Raw genomic sequence first — 16,465 nt, 5'->3', positions numbered from 1 at the left:
GCATGTGTCTTTCCAAATTAGAGTTTTCATCTTTTCTGGGTATATGCTCAGGAATGGGATTGCTGGATCATATCGTTACTCTGTTTTTAGTTTTCTAAGAAACCTCCACACTGTTATCCATAGCGGTTGCAGCAATTTACATTCCCACCAACAGTGTAGGAAGGTTCCCTTTTCTCCACATCCTTTCCAACATTTATTATTGTAGACTTTTTAATGACCAATGTGAGGTGATACCTCATTGTAGTTTTGATTTGCATTTCTCTAATAATTAGTGATGTTGAGCATCTTTTCATATGCCTGTTGGCCATCTGTATGTCTTCTTTGGAGAAATGTCTGTTTAGGTCTTCTTCCCATTTTTTGATTGGATTGTTAGTTTTTTTGATATTGAGTTGTGTGAACTGTTCGTATATTCTGGATATTAACCCCTTGTCAGTCACATCATTTGCAAATATTTTCTCCCATTTCATAGGTTGTCTTATAGTTTTGTTGATGGTTTCCTTTGCTGTGCAAAAGCTTTTAAGTTTGATTAGGTCCCATTTTTTAATTTTTGCTTTTAATGCTTTTGCCTTGGGAAACTGAGCTAAGAAAATATTGCCACGACTTATGTCAGAGAATGTTTTGCCTATGTTCTCTTCTAGCAGTTTTATGGTGTCATGTCTTATATTTAGGTCTTTGAACTATTTCAAGTTTATTTTTGTATATGATGTGAGGGTGTGTTCTAATTTCATTGATTTACATATAGCTGTCCAGCTTTCCCAACACTTGCTGAAGAGACTGTCTTTTCTCCATTGTGTATTCTTGCCTCCTTTGTCATAGATTAATTGACCATAGGTAAGTAAATTTATTTCTGGGCTTTCTATTCCATTCCATCAATCTATATGTCTGATTTGTGCCAATACCACACTGTTTTAATTACTATAGCTTTGTAGTATTGTCTGATGTGTGGGAGGGTTATACCTCCAGCTTTGTTCTTTTTCCTCAGGATTGCTTTGGTAATTCTGGGCCTTTTGTGGTTCCATATAAATTTTACAATTATTTGTTCTAGTTCTGAGAAAAATGTCATGGTTATTTCAATAGTGATCACATTAAATCTGTAGATTGCTTTGGGTAGTATAGCCATTTTAACAATATTAATTCTTCCAACTCAAGAGCATGGGATATCTTTCCATTTCTTGAATCATCTTTAATTTTCTTTATCAAAGTTTTAAAGTTTTCAACATATAGGTCTTTCACCTCCTTGGTTGAGTTTATTCCTAGGTTTGTTTGTTTTTAACCCAATTTTAAACAGTTTGTTTTTTTTTTTTACTTTCTCTTTCTGATATTTCATTGTTAGTGTAAAATACAACAGATTTCTGTGTATTAATCTTGTATCCTGCTACCTTGCTGAATTCATTTGTTAGTTCTAATAGTTTTTGTGTGGAGTCTTTAGGGTTCTCTATATAGAGGACCATGTCATCTGCAAATAATGACAGTTTTACCTCTTCCCTTCCAATTTGGATACCTTTTTTTTTTTTCTTGTCTGATTGCTGTGGCCAGAACTTCCAATACTATGTTAAATAGAAGTGGTGAGAGTGGGCATCCTTGTCATGTTCCTGAATTTAGCAGGAAGGCTTTCAGCTTTTCACCATTGAGTATCATGTTGGCTGTGGGTTTCTCATACATGGCTTTTGTTGAGATATGTTCCCTCTATACCCACTTTGGTGAGAGTCTTTATCATGAATGGATGTTGAATTTTATCAAATGCTTTTTCTGTACCTATTGAGAAAATCATATGGTTTTTGTCTTTTCTTTTGTTAATGTGGTATATCACATTGATTGATTTCCATATGTTGAACCATCCTTACAACTCTGGAATGAATCCAACTTGATCATGTTGTACGATCCTTCTTATGTATTGCTGGATTCAGTTTGCTAATATTTTGTTGAGGATTTTTGCATTTATATTCATCAAATAGGGCCAGACCCTATTTTTGCCACACTTCTTTGAAGAAAGATTGTACAGGAAAAAAATGGGACAGAGTGAGCTCATATATTCTTTCCAGAGGTTAGATCCAGTCTCCCTGAACTGCACCAGGATTTTCAGCCATCTTTCAACAAAATGATGCAGGGTGTAAGCCCTCCCATCTTTATGTTGATATCTTCATCTGAGAAGCTAAAAGTGTAAAATATCAGGGTTAGTCAGACCCTGAAGTTCATTTCTATCCTGGAGAGTGTGTACAAAGAATGTCGCCTGCCATTTCAGTAAACAAAGGATGTTGTGGCTATCAAACCATCAGCCACTGCAGCCTCCCCTGACAGTGCACCCTGAGGGGAATTCAGGATGGAGAAAAACAAGAGACTGGCTCTAGAGAGTTAAGATGCATACCTAAGGAATAATTTCAATGAGCCCAAACTCTTGCATCTTCCCATACATAGAAAAGCACTAAGATCTTTAACTTGAAATGTCTCTTTTTTGTGATTAGCATTAATCTTTTGATGTTCAACCACATGTTGTTTGTTTGTTTGTTTTCAGCAAAAACTCCCATATATCCTGGCTCCTCCCTTAGCTCTTTGGAACAGTCCCTCAGAGCTACCTGAGAGGCTGCTATCCTGTGCTATAGTCCTCAGTAAGTCTGCCAAATAAGTATAATTCTCAACTTTTAGATTGTGCGATTTTTTTCAGTCAACTAGAGTGTTCATAAGAGCTACAAAGGTAGGCAAAAGTAAAGAAAAGCAAAAGCATGAGACAGGGCAACGGAAGGTAGCTAAGAGATGATCTAAAAATGATCTTCAGAAAATGATGACCAGTGTTTTGCATCTTTAATAAAGACAAAACAAGAGGAAGAGAATCAGAGAGGCTTGGTGTATTTAGATTAGGTTAGGTTACCCTACAAATGGAGCTTGCTAAAGAAAAAAATGGAATCTACTTCTTTGGAAGTCTAAAATAACCTGTCCAGGATATGTCTAACCTCATCTAAAGCAAGGATCACGTGACCTCTAAAAGTCCTTAACAACCTGAGCACTTTTGTTTTTGCTCTGCTTGAGTCAAATTGCCTATACCATGCTGGATGCTTTGCACAATTTGGAGAACTTCTTGAAGACAGGGATCATTTCCTCTCTTAGCTCTTTCATTCCTCAAATACCTGGTTAAAAGCCACCAACCCTCATTGAGACCCCTCCAGGGAGGCAAGTTCACCGGAGGTTGACAGGGGCATTGGCTCAAGTCCAGCTGAACAATTCCCTGCTCCCTGGCTGCTGTGGTCGAGGGCACATGGCTTAACCTCACCAAGCCTCACTTTCCTCACCTTCAACGTAAGTTATATGGCAACACATAAGAAGCAAGGTTTTGAGGTTTCAGATAATATATAAACTTAGCACACAACAGGTATGCAAAACGTAGTCACGTTTATTATGCTATTTGCCAGGGCAAAATAATAGGCACTGGAGGTACAGAACAGGACCTGACCTTATTCAGACCCTGATCTTTACAGGGGGCAAAGGAGATGACCATTTTAGAGGGGCTCTCCTTGGAAACCTGTTTCTACAGTCCTCCTCTTTGAGCTGGGATGAGGTATGGGAGTGACATCGTTCTTAGGCAAACTGGTGAGGCACGTCACATTTCTTAATGCCAGACAAACATAAAGGAGCTCAAAGGAGCTTGTCCATTTGAGCAAGTGCTGATTTACTACCTTAGGTCACAGGCATTTACAAAGCAAAACATAAATGCATAGTGGAATTCCAAGCAGGTTTACAGACCAGTGCACATGAGTAGCCAGGTGCCCAGGCAACATGGGGTTTGGTCTCCCCGCAGAAGCTGACAAGGAGCATCCGTTTAGATGGAAAAATTCCCGTGGACAGGACAACCGTGCCGCCTAAATCAAGCTCTCTCCGCCGGTTCCCACCTCCACCCCCGGCTTCCCATACGTCTAAGGTCACCTTCAGCAGTAGCAGCTTCCGCGTGGCAAGGTGGTTCTCTGGGCCCTCGTCCCCTGACCAGCCGCCGAGACCGAAGAGGGACACTCTTGCCAGCTCGCCTCCACTGTGCCGACTGGCTGCCTCTGCCTCGGGGGCGTCTCGGGCTCTTCTTCCTCTTCCCCTGGGGGCCTGGGGACCACGCTCTGGCTCTCTGCTTTACACCAGACCTTGGAAAAGTCTTCCTGCTGCTTGTGGCAGAAGCCGGCTTCTTGGAGGAGCCTTTCTGAGACGAGGCCCGGTCTGGACTGGAGGCTAAAGTTGCATTGGACAGTTTTCTAGCAGCTTCCTCGGACTGCTCCTTTAGCAAGTCCAGCACCGTTTCTGGGAAACAAGCGTTTATTTAGGAGAAATATTAGTTCTGGAAAGTAGCTCGAAGGGAAGTGCCGCCCAGGAATCCTATGCCCACTTGAGGGTTCTTGAATATAAATTCTTTTGAAATTAATATGTTTAATTCCCTGGCCTTGATCTAAATAGATTACTTTTGTAATGGGACCACTCCAGAGATGCATGGCTCTAGAATAGTTCCCTTAAGATAGTGTCCCTCCCCTGTAAGTCTTTCCTGACTACCCTACCGGGAGGAAGAGGTTCTCACTCTGAGGGCCCTCTCAGTCCCCTGGACATCCTTCTTGCCAGAAGGATAATATCAATGACATATTTACTTCTTCATTTGCCTGCGCTACATGCCCTCCTCTCTTTTGATTCTAAACTCCTACAGGTCAAGTTCACTGCTGTATCCCCAGGGACTGGCACAGGGACTGCCACAAAGTTAAGTACTAAATGAATGAATGAATACTTGAACGAACGAATGAATGAATGGCAGCAGGTCACAGCAGAAGCAGGTGCTGCCCCCTCTCACCCTGGTACACAGAGGAGACATAATGACTGAGCCACAGGTCATAGCCCTCAGCCAGAGGATAAGCCTTAGGTGAGAAAATAAGACCTGCCACCCCGGGATTGCAGCTGTTTGCAGAGGGCACTGTGCCGGCACCTCGATGCCAAGGCCTGAGCCTAAAGACAGAGATGGACTCACTAGCAAGTGGTCTGAACTGGACCGGCTTACTCTTGGTTTTCACCGGCACCGGCTTGTACTTGCACTTGCCTGGAGGTGCTCGCCTAAAAACAGAGAGAAAAAGTGAGGATACAAGACTCTGAAGATGGAACCACGAAATCCCGGTCACCAGAAGGCATACATGTGCAAGAACTGGGTTCAGCCCTCCCTTATCCATAGGGATGGGACAGATGTAACAGGAAATCTGCAATGAGCCCAGACAGAGAGGAGAAAGGACATGGACAACAGAGGGACACTGCAGGCGCTTCGGGGACAGTGTAGTGAGGGGGTTGGAGCATGGGCTTGGCAACAGAGAGAATAGGGTACAAATCCTGGGGACCATGGGCAAGTAAGCCTTGCTAAGTTTCGATTTTCGCTTCTATAAAATAGAAAAGTAATATCACCCATCCTCACAGGGAGATGGGGAGGATTAAATAAGAACTGCATGCTTGGCACACCATAAGTGATTGATATATAATTTTTTTTTAAAACACTTTGGCAGTTTCTTTTTTTTTTATTTTTTATTTTTAATTATTTATTTTTTAAATTTATTTATTTATTTATTTATTTTTGGCTGTGTTGGGTCTTCGTTTCTGTGCGAGGGCTTTCTCTAGTTGCGGCAAGCGGGGGCTACTCTTCATTGCGGTGCGCGGGCCTCTCACTATCGCGGCCTCTCTTGTTGCGGAGCACAGGCTCCAGACGCGCAGGCTCAGTAGTTGTGGCTCACGGGCCTAGTTGCTCCGCGGCATGTGGGATCCTCCCAGACCAGGGCTCGAACCCGTGTCCCCTGCATTGGCAGGCAGATTCTCAACCACTGCGCCACCAGGGAAGCCCCGATATATAATTTTTTAAATTATTTTTTAAATGAGATTTTAAAAAACACTTGGAGCAGTGCTCAGCATGTACAAAAGTGATTCCCTTTAAAGAAAATCTCTTCAGATACTCATGGCACGGCCCCTTAAGTAATGGCAGCCTCTCTGCCTCCTAGTATTCTGATTCTTAAACTGCTGTCCCCTGGGTGCATCTTCTGAAATAAAAGGGACTTTGCAGACTAGGAACACTCCCAGCTAGTTGGTGGTAAAGCCAAGATTCAAACCCAGCATCCAGGGTCTATGATTCTAAGGGAAGGGCAGAAGGAAAAGATGGAAGAGGGAAATCATACATAAATAACCCAACTGCTCCTTAGAATGCTGGGAAGGGTGCATTTAGTGCAAAGACGGGCTGAAGAAGTAAGCAGAGCAGAATCTGGATCCACTGCTACAGAAGTTTGTACAATTCAAGTCGTCATTATAACTGAAGTGAACAGGTAGTGCTGAAATGACTGAGCCAGAAAGAGGAATGCATTCCTATCCTCTGTCACCTCTCACCAGCTCTACCTCGGGCAAGGGATTGAAGGCAGCTAGGCTCAGTTACCTAATCTGTAGACTGAGGGTGTTACCCTGTCTCACTGGGATTCTGTCAGCATCAAATGTCAGCCTACACACACAGCACCCAGCACGGTGCCTGGGACACGGAAATGACTCCATAAATGTCAACTGAGAGAAAGGTGCATGAGAAAGGGTGTCTTCATTGTGAAGCAGCCTCTACAGTTGCTTTATGATTGACCTCTCATGCCACTAGAGGTAAGCTAAATTATCCCCCAACCAAATCAGGAAACTGTCAAAGGAAAGAAAAAGGGATTCACATAGGAAACCTGTTGATAGAAAGAGCAGAAAACTCCCCACCCGGGCACCGTCAGCCACTGGAAACACTTTAAAGACCCTGGGTTTGCTGCATCCCTCAAGCACAGGAGATCTGCATGGAGTGGACCCAGCAGTGGAGACAGCCTGTCCCTAATTCACCCCTGACAACCCTGCACTCCACCAGGAAAGCCCCCGGGCACAGCCTCAGGGACTGAGTCTCTTCTGGGAACTTCTGAGAACACCAAACCCGAGCCCGGTTGCCAAGGGGAGCTGTGCTGGGCTGGGCTTCTGAGCCCTCACCAGCAGCAAAGGTCCTCTGAACACCACCCCGGATATGGTAACATAAACCTCACAGGGAAGTCTTCCTCTGCAGGTCTACCTTCAAGCTGACTCACGGGGAGACTTTCTGGCTTTGGGTAAGAATCCTGAGATAAATCCCGCACACTGCCCAGAGCTCTCAGGATGTATACACTGCATCTCTCTCCCAGGGACAGATACGGACACACCTTCAACAGCTTCACAGATGGGAGGCTGTAGTATGGCTTTTGCCTGATGAGTTGAAGGTTGGTTAGTCTCTGAGAGAGGTGGGCAGAGAAGCAGAGTTAAACATCATAGAGTCTACCAAGTGAATAAATACTGTCACTGAATTCCAGAAAGGATCAGGTGGAGACACTGAGAAACCTGACAGTTTAAGATACAGCTCCTGGGGATTGGTCCCAGGATCTCGCAGATACCAAAACCCGCTGATGCTCAAGTCCCTTATGTAATATGGTATGGTGTTTAGCATATAACCTACGCATTCTCCATATACTTTAAATCATCTCTAGATTACTTATGATACCTAACACAATGTAAATGCTATGTAAATAATTGTAAATAAATATAACTGCTATGTAATTAGTTGTAAATATTACATAAATAGTTGCCAGGGCGTGGCAAGTTCAAGTTTTGCTTTTTGTAATTTTCCAGAATTTTTAAAAATATTTTTGATCCACAGTTGGTTGAATCCACAGACATGGAACCCACGGATACGGAGGACCAACTGTATGTGCCAAAGAACAACCCACGGGATAGGGCAGCAATATCTACTCGGTGGGCAGAGGTGTACACCCACTGTCAGATGATCCCAGACAGAAGTTTCCAGAAGCATATTAAAAAAAAAAAAAAAAAAAAAAGACAGGAGCCACAGGTCTAGACTAGTCATCCTAGAAAGGCTCAAAATCCTCATATCCAACCACAAAGAGACCGTTTCCCAAATATTCCATAATTCCTACAGATGCATTGTCCTACACATTTGTCTGCCCAATCTGCTTTTTTTTGTTTTATTTATTTGGTTACACCGGGTCTTAGTTGTGGCACGTGGGTTCCTTAGTTGCAGCTCACTGGCTCCTTAGTTGCAGCGTGCATGTGGCATCTAGTTCCTGACCAGGGATTGGACTCGGCCCCCCTGCACTGGGAGCTCAGAGTCTTAACCACTGCGCCACCAGGGAAGTCCCAGACCAATCTGCTTTGCATCTAAAAGAAAGATACGCTTCGTTGATCATATCTGGTAATTCTTGGGGAGTGAGGACTGTTTTTCTGACCTGCCGTGGAGATAAAGACCAATTCCAATCGCCTGAGAAGAAAAGGTAACCCAAGTCTCACCTCGATGGGTCAACAAATTTGTAAATGGATCCATGCGGTGTGTAGGCGCTCGGGTAAGAGGTGGCCAGGAAGTAGAGCTCCCCTGATAAAATAGGAACAGGCCATCAAGGACAGGACACAAGGCCGGGCCAAGACAGCTGAACACACAGAAAATCATCACCAGGGGTTGTGGCCCTGAAATGCGTGAGCCCCAGGAAGGGGTCCCTGAAATCCTGACTGACAGTGAGGCTGTCAGTGAGCTCCCCAAGGAGAAAGTCCATCTCAGCCCCCGAGACCGGCTTGGGGTGTCCCCCAGCAGAGGCACGTTTCTGCTCCTGTTCCCTGAACCAAAGGGCTTCTCATCTCATTTATCACCTCTTTGCTTTCAGAAACTTCTCCTCGGTGAGCCTCCATCTCCCTCCCCAGTTCTTCACTACTGATAAGGAGTCTCCGTGAAGCCCAGAGGTAGGCAAGCCACAGGCTGAGGACCACTTATTAGATACTTTATATTCTATTACCCCTTCTTTACTGTGTTAGTCCCCCTTCCCCCATCTCACTCTGTCCTCCAGCTCCACCTTCTTCAGTCTTGGGTTCCTTATTTCCTGCGACACCCCCCACTCCTCAGCACCCCCTTGGTCTTCTCCACACCCCACAGAAATCACCTCCACCCACCGTCTTCCACATCTCTTTTACCAGGGGCCCCTGTTTCCTCCCATTTCCTCGTATTTGAACTCCAGAAAACACCGCTCCCTTCTCATAGTAAGTACCTCATTCCACCTCGTTTCACGGTTCCCTGTGAGGGACAGTGTAGGGTTTATGAGCCCAACTTTGGTTAGATAAATCTGAGTTTGAAATCTGATAACACCCATTACCATCTGTGTCGTCTTGGGCAACCTCTCCACCTGGATAACCCTCGTGTTATTTATTCATTTGTAAAAGGGAGATAAGACTATCTCCCCTGATTATTAGGTATTAAATGAGAAAGTGTTCCGTCATCGGCAGTTTCTCTTACTTCCTTATGTCTCTGTTCCCTAAAGGCTGGCACCGTGACAGTTTTGTGAGCCTGACACAACTTTTGTGCTATCGCACTGGGTTTAATGCACTTGCTGTTGTGTGCTTTACACAAGCTCTCCCTCAACCTGATGGAAGGAAACGTCTTAATCAGGTGCAAATTGGAAAAGCCTAGAGCTTTAGACAGCTCTGAGCTAGTTAAACAATCTTCTTCCTTGAATTCGTGGAGAGCAGTGACTAATGTTTGTCTCCGGCCGACTGTGAGACTGATGTTCTTTGCAGAGGTAACGCACACAAGGTAACAACTGCCTAATAGACTTTGGTTTTGTGTATTGACAAACTGTATTTATAATCCTCCCCTTGTAAGGGGGTCTGAGGACTTAGGACAAACCCTTCCCTAGAGCCAGTTTGCCCCTCTGATTAGAAACCCCAGGTACCATCCAAGGTGATACTGACATTAGATAAATGAGGTGTCTACCAGCTGTCTGCATGTGCACAGGTCACCCTCGGGCAGGGGTCCCTCCCAACCATGCAAACAATTTCTGGTCTAAAAGGAGAATTGGAAACCCTGCATTGCTGCATATTCCCTACGCATGACTACAGTTGGTGTAAATTATATGTTCCAAACATGCCATAGATTTCCCACTGCATTTTTAGGGGAAGACAATGCTAGAAGTGAATTTCATCTGTAGGGTCTGACATTTTTTTAAAATGTATTTTAGGGCAAAAAAAACACACCAAAAAACTATAACAGGCCATGTAAAGCAAAATGCATGCAATGTGAATTTACTACAAGCTTTATGACCTCAGCCAGTCCTCTTGAGGATGTGCTCCAGTGACTGATATTCAGAAATCCAACCCATCAGAACTCAGCCGCAGGTAGCCCCACGCCCGCCACTCACTCATTTATTTACTCACTCGCTTATTTGTGCCAGCTGTTGGCTAGAAGAACTCAGGAAATAAACTGTAGCAACAGTGAAGACAGAGCTCTGGCGCAACTAAAATGTGGCTTTTCTCAAGCTGGTGACTGATAGTAAAATAATGAAATAATACTGACTTCTAAATAGGTCAATAATGGGAAAGACTATAACACATGCAGAAAATCTGAATCACTCTTTGCAAAAACACAAAAGCAAGCAACTCTGGAAGAAAATAACTTGCCTTGGGGAGAGCCTCCCTGGCTTTAGGGCTGCCCTTGGGCAAAGTCTGGCTTGGGAACACTTTGGCAAGTCCACTCCATCGAATTCGGCCAAGGACACTTCGTTTTGTCTGCCAAATGTACTTGAGTGGTATTCAAAAACTGCCTTGTTTTCTCCTGCAAGAAGTCTACCGGCTCAACAAACCAAACCTCCAAAACCTGGGTTTTCTGTGGCATCCTGAAAAGGAGCAAGCCACAGAATGTGGCAGCCCAGGGGCCCCAGGCAGGCTGCCTCCTAGGGTCTCCAGCCTCTGGGGGGTCCAGCCTCCTTGGGGCACCAGCAGGAGAGAGGCCCCACCACGGCCTGTGGCTTTCACATCATCTACTTTCCAGTAAGCATCACCGGCCAGCCTGTGGTTTCTCTGCTTTTTTGTATGTTTGGACTTCCAATGTGGAACTCACAAAGACTTTTCTCTATTAAGAATGCTTAAATTTTCCAAAATATCCTCTCCTATAAAATATTCATCCTGAACTATCTATTCATAAGCTAGCTGAGAGGAAACGGTGCAGCTGCTGACCGGTTTTCTTTACGTCCAACTCAAGTGAAGCTCTTGTACAGCCAGCCATGGTTCAGAGTGGAAAGTAACCAAACACTGAGAAAACCATCACGGCTTTGGTTTACACTTGTAGAGAGTCCTGTGTCTGGAAGGGACCCCTAAGAGATCATTTTATTCTCTTCCTTGCCTCCAAGCATGGCTAGGTGCAGTGCCAAATACCGGAAGGATCACAGGCCTTGTTGCCACTTACATAAACAAAATAAAAAATTTAACTTTCAAATTGACACATAACTTATGTAAAGCTGAAATTAAAACCTCATCTTCTGATTTCAAAATTTGAGGATATTTATTAAAGCTGAGTCCCTCTCTCTCTCTCCCTCCCTCCCCCCCCCCCCCCCCCCCCCCCCCCCCGCTCTTATGTGCACGCGTTCCTTGCTTTGCTGATGCCCTTAACATATGCCTAATCTCTCTAGGGAGTAGCCTCCTACCTAGCTGTCTACCCTTTTCTCAGATCTCTCAAGAAAGAAATTCTCCGTCGTTCATTCACAGAAATTGCCTAACAAACTGTTGGCAGGGTCAGGAAGAGCCCAGCCCAGCCGGGGGATCATCAGAGGTACTTTCTCTCAGGCAACACCAGCAGGATAAACACCCACTGTCTGCCCCACTGTTGGCCCTGTTCACATTTGTATAATTGCAGATTAGAATAAAATCAGGAAGGAAGGAGCACATGCACCTCCTTCATAGTCAAAGGATTGAAGAGACTACAGTGTAGACCTTGGTCTGCCCTGCACAGTGAGCTGTGCAGTTCAGCAAAGAAGGGGTAAGTCGACATAGTCAATCTGTTTCCTCATTGGTGAAATAAACATAATAATTACATCATGGGGGTGTTGTGATTACTAAATAAGATTTTAAAATGTAAAGTGCTTAGAACAGTATCCAGTGCATTATAAAAGGTGACTAAATGACAGTGAAAATAGAAAAAAGTGGTAGTTGCTTTTTCAATAACAATAATAAGAGTAATAATAACAATAGTAATAATAATGATTATTATGATAGTAAATGTTCAGTTCACAATGCCTGTGATTATCTAAGTTCCAGTAAGCAGAAATAGAATAACCTTGTACGTTTGTTACCTGCTTCATCTTCAGCGAAGGAGATGATAAACTTGCTGTATGTGCTGATCAACCCTGGGAAGGCACAGGACTCAGTGCTGCCCAGGCAAATGTCCTTTTTCTTCCATTTCTTGGTTTTTCTATCTTCCTGCAAAGCCATAAGTCGACTAGATGAAAAGCAAAACCTTATATTTTAGGAATCCATATTTCCACCATGCAGGATATTTTTTCCTCCTAGAATCAGGGAATCCTTGACTACTAGGACTGAGTTTCCCACAGGAGATCAATAACTAGCCTCCCTCAGGAATCAAGAAAGCTGCTGCAGAGATATTTCAGTCACCCACTTGCCCTAGATGGGGAAGTTAACTTGCTATTATAAGAGGAGCTTGGTGCCCTGTGAAGGTTGCACCACTACAAAAGACTAATCTAATTTTTATTAACTGGCTAGTTGCTCTACACCTCTAAGCCTCTATAAAATCTATCAATCTATAAAATGGGGGATGGTAAGAGAATTTACCATAGGCAAGCATTGTGAATGTTAAATAAGATAATATATATAAATATCTCACTAAGTGTCTGGACTATAGTGAGGGCTCAAAACCAGTAGCTATTATTATTATTATGTCTGTATAGTAGCAGATAGATGTCTCCTATTCCTCTGTCATCTATCTGAACTAAAAGCAGGTTTTTAGAAGAAAAAAGAAAGGAAGTTGGGTAACCAGGGGTGTCACCTGAAGAGTTTTATAGAAACAGAGATGCCCAACCACAGGTAATTCTAATGCATATGCTTTAATTAAGAATCATTGTAGATGCGGGTTATGGGAAAAACATAAAGAACAATTAAATCCCAAAGATCTAACAAGTGATGACAAAGGAACTGACCCAATTACTAACTCTACCTTATCTCTGTAATGAAGGATTGCAGCATGAAAATATTAACATCCTTTGTAACTAACATGGGGTAACAGGGACTAGAATTACCATTCCACCTTAAATAGTCAAAAACCTAGACAAAATAGAATAACAATGGTTTAAAAGATACTAGAGATCAGACAATGGAGGACTGTGTTCCCTAAGAGAGAAATAAACAAAGTGAACCCTACACTTGTCCCAGCTTACTACCTTGAAAGAGTTTCTAGCATAAGGAAGAAAAACATAGGCAGAGCCTAGCACAGGCCTTGAGTTGAAAAGACAGAGATGAGAGTCCAGGAAGACCAATGCAGGAAGAGTCTGTAGGACAGGTATTGGAGAGAAGAGAGCTGCACAGAGAATGGACTCCAGAGATCTGCAAAGGGTCATCCTCAAGAATCTATCAGTATACTTAACAGCAGACACATGTGAGGAAGATAGCTAAATCAAGGAAAATAATTAGAACTAAAAGTACCTGGCACTTACTCAGGGTCAGAAATATTGGGAATGTAATTCACAGGGCATTGGGTAGAGTTCTTGGGAAAGTCTTGCCTCAATACTGAAGAATAGATAGTTCTAGAATAAGCTCTATGTTGGTCCTGCCTAACAAATATTAACAGCAAGATTTGAAAGGATCAAACTATTTCCAAGTAACTGAAATGTGTCCCAGAATAAAGCTCAAGAATATTTATAGGAATACAAAAATATTCAGCACCGACAAGTTAAGTAAACAATGTCTGGCATCCAATCAAAAATCGCTAAGCAGGTAAAGAATGAGGAAAATATGACCCATAATAGAGAGAAAAATCAACAAAACCTGACACAGAATTGACACAGGTGTTAAAATCAGCAGACAAGAACATTAAAAAGGTGATTATTACTATATTCTGTATGTTCAAAACATTAAATAGAGACCTAGGATATATTTTTTAAAAGTCAAGTTTCTAGAGACAAAAAATACATCTGAGATTTTTTTTAAAAACCCACACTGGATGGGATGAATGGCAAACTAGATATTACAGAAGAAAAGATTCATGAACTGAAGACATAGAAATAGAAACTATCCAAAAATGAATTTAGCCAAAAAATTTAAACACGAATAGATCATCAGTGAGCTGTAGGAAAACTTTAAATGCCCCAGTATAAATGTATCCAAATGAGAGGAGAGAAAGGGAGTGAGGAAACAGAAGTAAAATTTGAAAAATAAAAATAAAATTTTCCAGATTTGATGAAAGCTATAAATTCACAGATCCAATAAGTGCAACCAAATCCAAGCACAAGAAATATGAAGATAACTACACCAAGGTATGTCTTAATGCAATTTCAGAAAACCAGTGGTAAAGAGAAAATCTTAAAAGCAGCCAGAGGAAAAAAGTGACACATAAATATGGAGGAACATATATAAGGATGACAGCAGATTTCTCATTGGAAATGATGCAAAGTAGAAGATAGTGGACATTTTTAAAGAATTAAAGAAAGAATATGTCAACATACACTTCTATACCTAGCAAAAATATCTTTCAAAAAATGAAGGGAAGGGGCCGGGTGGGGGGAACCTGCCGCCGGGAGATGCGGCGGCTGCCGAGCCGCTGACTGTGACGCAGGAGCTCCGGGAGCGGCTCCGCGCAGATGAGAAAACCGTATTTGAGAGAAGCTGAGTAGTGACTGGCCTAAACGTGCAAACTGGTTCAGTCGGCAATGTGTTGTTGACAAAGACAAAAGGAATCAATGTAGATACTGTCGATTAAGAAAGTGCTTTAGAGCAGGAATGAAAAAAGAAGGTGGCACTGTTGAGAGCTCACGCAGGGGAACATTTACTGCTTGGAGCTACAAAGAGATCCATGGTGTATAAAGATATTTTGCTTTTGGGAAACAATTACATTATTCACCACAACAGCTGTGAAGTTGAGATTAGCCGTGTGGCCAACCGGGTTTTAGACGAGCTGGTCCGACCATTTCAAGAAATTCAGATCGATGACAATGAATATGCTTGTTTGAAGGCAATTGTATTTTTTGATCCAGACGCAAAAGGGCTAAGTGATCCAGTAAAGATTAAGAACATGCGGTTCCAAGTGCAGCTGAGTTTGGAGGACTACATCAACGACCGGCAGTACGACTCCCGGGGCAGGTTTGGGGAGCTGCTCTTGCTCCTGCCCATGCTGCAGAGCGTCACTTGGCAAATGATTGAGCAAATACAATTCGTTAAACTTTTTGGGATGGTTAAAATCGACAACTTACTTCAGGAGATGCTACTGGGTGGTGCTTCCAGTGAGGCTAACCATCTCCATCATCCAATGCACCCACATTTATCTCAAGATCCATTAACTGGACAAACTATACTTTTGGATCCAATGTCAACACTGGTTCATACAGATCAGATCTCAACTCCAGAAACCCCACTTCCTTCCCCACCTCAAGGCTCTGGACAAGAACCGTACAAAATAGTTGCAAATCAAGCTTCAGTCATTTCACACCAGCCTCTCTCCAAACAGAAGCAATTGTGAGAATATGTTTACTTCTGAACGGCACTGCATAAATGTGAAAAGTTGTTGGTCTTGAAATATCTCAGGATAGCACTTTTGGCAAACTCTTAGCCAAGGCTTCTTCATGGTGCTGTTATAAGATGGTATCCTGTTTTCTTGTTTATATACTCATTTTGTTTGTTGTTGCTATTGTTTAAAACCTTTAGATGCAACCAATGTATATCTGAGTTTCAATATGTTTATATAGTATAAACTTGTACTGTGCCTGAACCAAAAAAAAAAAAAAAAAAAAAAAAATGAAGGGAAAATAAAGACTGCAAAAGTGGAAAGAATTCATGACCACTAGACCCATTTTTCCAAAAATGTTAAAGGAAGCTATTCAGGCAGAATAAAAATGATCTCAGAAAGAAATATGAATCTCCACAAAGGAATGAAGAGTATTAGGAATGGTAACTGTTTTCATTTTTACTGCCACTGTAACACATTACCACAACCTGGTGGCTTAAAACGACACACATTTATTCTCTTACAGTCTTGGAGGCCAAAATTCTGAAATGGGTTTCTCTGGGCCAAAATCAAGGTGTTGGCAGGACTGTGCTCCCACCAGAGGCTCTAGAGGAGAATCTGTTTCCCTGCCTTCTCCAGCTTCTGGATGCTGTCCTTATTTCTTGGTTCATGGTCCCATGTCACATTGCCTTTTCTCTCATTGTTTTCATTGTCACATTGCTTTCTACCTCTTCTGTCTTCAAATTTCCCTCTACCTCCTTCTTCTAAAGATGCTTGTGATTACATTTAGGACCCATCCAGATAATACAGGATAATCTCCCAAATCATATGCAGTATGTTTTGTGACCACAATCAAACTAAATTAGAAATCAATAGCAGAAAGATTTTTGGAAACCTTCAGATAATTTGGAAACTAAACAACATACTTCACAATAAACTGTG

General features: G+C 42.6%; 2 protein-coding genes across 2 annotated transcripts in view; one reads left to right on the top strand and one right to left on the bottom strand.

Annotated features, from left to right (window-relative positions):
* The window catches only part of HHIPL2 (HHIP like 2), a 32,156-nt gene that overhangs the window by 2,336 nt on the left and 13,355 nt on the right, over positions 1 to 16,465 (bottom strand). The window contains exons 6-9 of the mRNA XM_059935981.1: positions 12,147 to 12,292; positions 8,329 to 8,410; positions 4,985 to 5,067; positions 3,904 to 4,275 (exon numbers count right to left, since the gene is read on the bottom strand). Coding sequence (XP_059791964.1) covers positions 3,904 to 4,275; positions 4,985 to 5,067; positions 8,329 to 8,410; positions 12,147 to 12,292 — 683 coding nt within the window. The remainder of the gene's footprint in view (positions 1 to 3,903; positions 4,276 to 4,984; positions 5,068 to 8,328; positions 8,411 to 12,146; positions 12,293 to 16,465) is intronic.
* On the top strand, positions 12,881 to 15,694 carry LOC132347411 (hepatocyte nuclear factor 4-gamma-like). The gene is made up of 3 exons (XM_059893860.1): positions 12,881 to 12,894; positions 14,258 to 14,339; positions 14,816 to 15,694. The coding sequence occupies exons 1-3, from the start codon at positions 12,881 to 12,883 to the stop codon at positions 15,536 to 15,538; spliced, it is 819 nt and encodes a 272-aa protein (XP_059749843.1). The 3' UTR covers positions 15,539 to 15,694.

The sequence above is a fragment of the Balaenoptera ricei genome, chromosome 1 (assembly GCF_028023285.1).
Source record: "Balaenoptera ricei isolate mBalRic1 chromosome 1, mBalRic1.hap2, whole genome shotgun sequence".
Taxonomy (NCBI): Eukaryota; Metazoa; Chordata; class Mammalia; order Artiodactyla; family Balaenopteridae; genus Balaenoptera; species Balaenoptera ricei.
The sequence above is the reverse complement of the archived record's forward strand: the minus strand, read 5'-3'. Positions and strand labels throughout refer to the sequence as shown.

Coding starts and splice junctions, on each gene's coding strand:
- LOC132347411 (XM_059893860.1), top strand. Junction 14,340..14,815: donor ATGAAGATAACTACACCAAG/GTATGTCTTAAT, acceptor TGAAAAAAGAAG/GTGGCACTGTTGAGAGCTCA.